General features: G+C 46.0%; 1 protein-coding gene across 3 annotated transcripts in view; it reads left to right on the plus strand.

The window, feature by feature from the left end:
- The first annotated feature begins 1408 nt into the window (after positions 1-1408).
- Positions 1409-5589, plus strand: part of Tmem159 (transmembrane protein 159) — a 20501-nt gene continuing 16320 nt past the window's right edge. Inside the window, exons 1-2 of one of the 3 annotated variants that reach the window (XM_021167633.1) lie at positions 1409-1568; positions 3695-3894. In XM_021167633.1, the coding sequence (XP_021023292.1) occupies positions 3799-3894 (96 nt within the window). In that variant the 5' untranslated portion in view covers positions 1409-1568; positions 3695-3798. Of the gene's footprint in view, positions 1569-1603; positions 1751-3694; positions 3895-5589 lie in introns of those variants that run through there. The other 2 variants (XM_029479057.1, XM_029479058.1) reach the window with 2 other exon arrangements.

Raw genomic sequence — 5589 nt, forward strand, 5'->3', positions numbered from 1 at the left:
TGTTTAAGTATGGCCCCCATAGATTCATGTGTTTGAACAAGTCTATGGGTGCCAGGGAGTGGAATGTGATGGTTTGTATATTTTTGGACCAGGGAGTGGCACCATTTGGAGGTGTGGCCTTGTTGGAATAGGTGTGGCCTGGTTGGAGTAGGTGTGTCACTGTGGGTGTGGGCTTAAGACCCTCACCCTAGTTGCCTGGAAGTCAGTCTTCCATTAGCAGTCTTTGGATGAAGTCATAGCACTCTCAGCTCTGCCTGTGCTATGCCTGCCTGGATGCTGCCATGCTCCTACCTTGATGATAATGGACTGAACCTGTAAGCCAGCCCCAACTAAATGCTGTTTTTTATAAGACTTGCCTGGGTCAGGTGTCTGTTCACAGCAATAAAATCCTGACTAATACAGATCTGTTTAGTAGCAGTCAAGTATCTGGTCTTGCCCTTCTCCCCATTTAATGGGTAAAGAAGACGCAGCTCAGAGAGGTAATTTCAGCACACAGTCACATAGTCGTAGCCAGACTTGGGCCCTGAGATGGGACCTCCACAGCCCCAGCCCGTAGTTTTCTGCTATTAGCTCAAAGACAGTGCTTCTGACCTCTCAGCATCCCCAACCCCTTGGAAGCATTTTAAGTTATCACAGCTGGGAGGGGCTGTTAATGTGTTTGTTTTTATTTCATGGGTGGAGCCCAGGAATGCTACCAAGCAGCCCACAGTGCTCACAGAACATTTCAGAAACAGATTCATCCCATCTCCAATGTCAATACTATTGACATTGAGTAACTAACGAGGCGCCTCAGACTTGGAACCAGCAAACATGGGTGTCTCTAACACGGGTCCTTGAGACGAGGATTTGAGTTTATTCGTGAACTTAATCCTTCTAGCTCTTCCTTCGTTTTGTCTTTAAATCTGTAAAACGGAGATAATCCATCTCTAAGATTCTCTAGCTGCTAACACTTGTGTTTGCGTAATGGAGACTAGACGTAATGACTAGAACCTTCCAGTACAGGAGGTACCTAACTGATTTGACTGGTGTGACTTGAACTCTGGGGGCAAATCCAGAACTAGTTCTGTCTCTAAAACCCCTTCTTTGGTTGCCAGTTCTCCTAAAATGTGGCCCCAGAACTTTCACTCCAAGCCACCGCTGTAGGAAGAGACTGTCTCCAAGCGCTCATTTACTCGTTAGTCATCCTCTAGAATCCAGAAGTTTGTGGGGGTTGTTCCTAGAGTGTGTAGGAAGAAGAAGCAGGATGACCTAGCAAAGGTGGCAGCCGCGCGGCTAGCCATCTAGATACCAGGATCCTTCCCAGTCGGGCTGGGTAGGCAGGGCGGTGACCCAAGCCTGCGCAGATGGTCAGCGTCGGAGCTCAGCAAGGAAGAGTCGAGGGGCGGAGTCTCTGCGAGGGGCGGGGCAGAAGGGCGGGGCTTCGGCCTTAGAGGAAGAGCGTTTGCTGGTGAGGAGGAGGAGGTCCAGCTTTCACCCCTAATCAGGCCTGCGTCCCTTCTCTTCTTCCTTCCACTTCGCTTTGCGCCCTCTGTCGCTGCAGGGCGGGGTTTCGCGGCAGCCTGCACCAGGTGAGAGCAAAGATGGGGTGTGGAGTAGAGGACCCCCGGCTGGCTGAAGACTCCCAGCTCGGCCTGGGAAGCGGAGGAGTTCAGGGGCGGTCGCGGGAGAAAGCACTCGCCTCCTTCGCCTGTTGTTGCCGTCGGCTTCTGGGTTGGTGATGAACTTTGTCGCCTGGAGTTGCTGGGAGCGGGTAGGAGCTCATGGGGAGATCTCATCCACCATTTCCAGCCTTCCCGTGCTTACTCACTAGTAGCTAGATTGGGGGCCGGAGGTGGGGGACGTGCGGGGAAGGCCACCAATGCCAACCCACGCAGAGTCCCTACTTCTTCTTGGGAAACGTGTATGGGAAGATGTAGAGTCTTGTCTCGGCGTCCGCACCTTTTCCCTAGGATTGGTCAACAAGGGTGCTATTCGCCTCAGCAGGAGGGAGCTACAGGTGTCAAAGGTGGGTTTGCCCCAGATGATCATTGACGAGATGCCCAATTCCCCTGAGTTCGGATCTCCTAGTTTCTATGCCCCATAGTCGTGATCAGACCCCCATCTGCATCACACCGGTTTCCTCCGTGGATCCCTGGCCTTAGAAGAGAAAGTCTCAACCCTCATCGGAAATGGGGACCAGGATAGATTCCCAGGCGCCCCGAAGGCCTGCTCCCATCTGGGGATTCGACCTGACCCGCAGATGGAACGTTCGCGGTGGCGGTTTGCTTGCAAGACGCGAGAGTCCGGAGGCAAAGCTTTATTTGGAATCTTAGAAGGGGCGGGGCACAATCTTAGAGAACCTGGTTAGGCCCCCTAAAACGGAGAGTAGGCGGAGCACCCCTAGGCTGGTTGGGGTGGTGCCTACCCACCTTCCCTGTGATGCTGCTCGGAGTGTGAAGAGGACCCTAGATGGAGTAGATGGTCAGAAAATTGGTGGCTAGGTAGATGAGTGTGCTGACTGCGGTCCTCCTCCGCATTCTTCCTACCCTAGCTTTCAGCAGACTCCCCAGACCGGTTCCGTGGCTTTTGCATGTTTCCCAGGCCAAAGACGAGTTGTAATGGTGTATTTTGACTTGTAGCCCGCTGTAGAAATGTGATTAGGTAAACTGAAGCCTGGGGCCATCTAAATTCAACACTAACTCGGAGCTGCTGTTTTAACAACATAAATAATGGTGCAGACCTTGGTTCTCCCCTGACCAAGGGGAGAGAATCTTTAGCTGGTGTGATGGAGGTGTGCATGCTAGACTCTGTAGTGTAGACACTGGTAAGGTGTGTTTGCACATAATAGGCAAGTGGTAGATTCAGTCATTTGGGGCACTGTGATAGAATCTACTGAGCACAGGTTTATAAGACCAGTAGGTTAGCTGCAAGGAGATCCTATGCTTTCCAACCCAGAAAGGTGTTCTAGGAGACATGAAATAAGAATAATATATTAATGTAGAATAATATTTTTATTTGAAAACTCAGCCAGGGTTAAAAGCATATCTAGTTTGATTCATTGTCATAATGAAAAATGCATAAACGATGTGAGAAAGGGACGGTCTTATACATTCCAGGCTGTTGTTGAATCACAGAAGATAATTGTGCCAAGGCCTTGGGGACAGGTCTTGTTAGTGAAGACCTCACCACACATAAATAAAGTGTAGCATTGTACAAGGTTCTTGGGAGCCAAAGAAAGAAGAGAAAGCACCCCAAACCCCTGTTGTAGGAGCAAAGGAAGCCTGGAGTGGTAGGGTGTGTAGGGAGAAGGGGGAGGGAGTGAGATTGAATAGTACAGTACAATCAGTTTTCTTGTTTGGCATAAGTTCTCGGAGAATAGCCTTTCTAGATCTTTTTCTACACCGTGTGTGTGTGTGTTTATGTGTGTATAACAGTGAAGTGTTTATAATAAATAATAAATGAATTTAGCTTTTTCCTCCTATCTTGCTGGTCTTTTTATATTATAAACAGGAATATGATATACATCCTATGAATATTTTTTATATGTCTATCTTATTTAGGTTCATAAAAAATAAATTGCTGGGTCAAAGTATGTGCAGCTTAAATTGATAAATATTGTCAAATTATGTTCATCTGCATGCCTGCTGTTAATGTATTGGGGATGGTCCGAGCTCCTTGGAGATTGCTAATAATTATTATTTTTTGTTTCCTTCAGCGATAGCAAGAGATGGGAGGACATGAGAGATTGGGCTACATACTACAGTAATGCATTTCCTGATAGAGAGTTTACTCTAGAGTGAGACTGACAGACATTTCAAGATGGCCAAAGAAGAGCCCCCGAGTGTCTCCAGAGACTTACAGGAGCTGCAAAGGAAGCTGGGTTTGCTGTTAGAGTCTTTCTTGAATAACTCAAAGGTCAGTGCCCAATGCCACATATAATGGGAAACCCTGAAAACACTGGCCTGAACAAGATTGGACACTGTTTCTTTCTCAAACAGGAATCTACAAATGAGTCAGGAATCTGCTAGTACCCTGCTATGTCTGAGTGTGACCTTCATATCCATGTTCATTGTGGCTGCTAGAGCATCAGCCGTCATAGTGACATTCAGGGCAGTAGGACAGCAGGTGAATGGGAAGGAAGAGTGTTTTCAAGACACCTCCAAATTAAGGGAGATTCCTGGAAGTCACAGAGACTCACAGACCACTAGTTACATCCCATATGATGCAGAGTTTGGCTGTATAGTGGCCCCTCGTGGTCACTGCCATTCTTTGGCTGGATCTAAAGAAGCTATTCTTAGTCTATACAGCAGACACTATTCTTTTCTTTGAAATGCTTGACTCATTTGTTCCCCTAAGCAAAGAAGCCAGCCAATGCCTCATTTATGATCTGAGTTTTGTGTTCCACTAGAACTCCATCAACCAGTAGCAATGATACTTGAGCCACGTGTGCACTCACATTTTCTGGTACCCAACCCGAACTGCAAAGAAGCAATGGGTTAATTTTAAGAATATATTTTAGTTAATATATCAAAAATTGTATCATTTCAGCATGTCATCATTATAAAAATTAATGGAAAAGAGAATATTTCTCCTTTTTGTACTAACTCTGAAATCTAGACTGTTATTTACCTTCACAGGATTATTGTGATGCAAACTAGCCATGGTTTATTTATTTATTTATTTATTTTTTTTTTTTGGTATGCTGTCACAGATCAGTGCGGTGGGATTTGAGATACTCAGTTTCTTTGTGTATGTATCTTTATTGTTTTCTGTATGCCTTTCAGCATGTAACAGAATGCTAGGGCTGGGAAGATAGTCCAACTGGTGAAGCTCTTGTCTGTTCATCATGAGATTACAAGTTTGAATTCCCAGCATCCACACACAGATGGCCATATGAGAACATCTCCTAATCCCAGTGTCCCTATGGCAAAATGGGAGGTTAAGACAGCAGGATCCTGGGAAGCTCGTGGCTAGATATCCTGTCTTATTCAGTGCTAGAACAACAACCCATGGAGACCCTGTTTCAGAGGATCAGGTGAAAGGCGAGGGCTAGCCCCTGAGGTTGTCCTCTGACCTCCACATGTGCACCATTGCATGTATGCGCACTCACATACATGAAAGCACACGCATGCACTTATACAGTATATGCATATTCACAAAAAGATTATTAAAACGTAAACAGTACCAGCTAGCTAATACTATTACCATTTTGTTGTTTATCTTCTAGACTTCTATGCCATGTGCACATAAAAGTATGTCTGCATCTAAAGTGATGGGAGCTGTTTTGTGATTTTTCTTTCCCTATTAGACAGCACAGTTTTACCAGCTTCTATAAAACACACACTTTACCATCTAAAGCCATATGCTTCACCGAGGCCTTCTTTGGACTTGATTCAGAATGCAATTGGCATACTGCCAGTTTACCAGGCTATTTTTAAGATGGACAAGCAGCTTTCTAGTTAGTTGGCTGAGACTTCTTGGATGTGTTAGTTCAGTAAGAAAGGTCCTCGTGGCCTTTGCACATTTATAGTTCATTCTCATGACTTGTGGGAACTCACCATTGACACTGGCTTAGCAAGTACTTAGCAAACCACGATTCTTTTTTTTTTT

Source organism: Mus caroli, chromosome 7, assembly GCF_900094665.2.
Source record: "Mus caroli chromosome 7, CAROLI_EIJ_v1.1, whole genome shotgun sequence".
Lineage (NCBI taxonomy): Eukaryota > Metazoa > Chordata > Mammalia > Rodentia > Muridae > Mus > Mus caroli.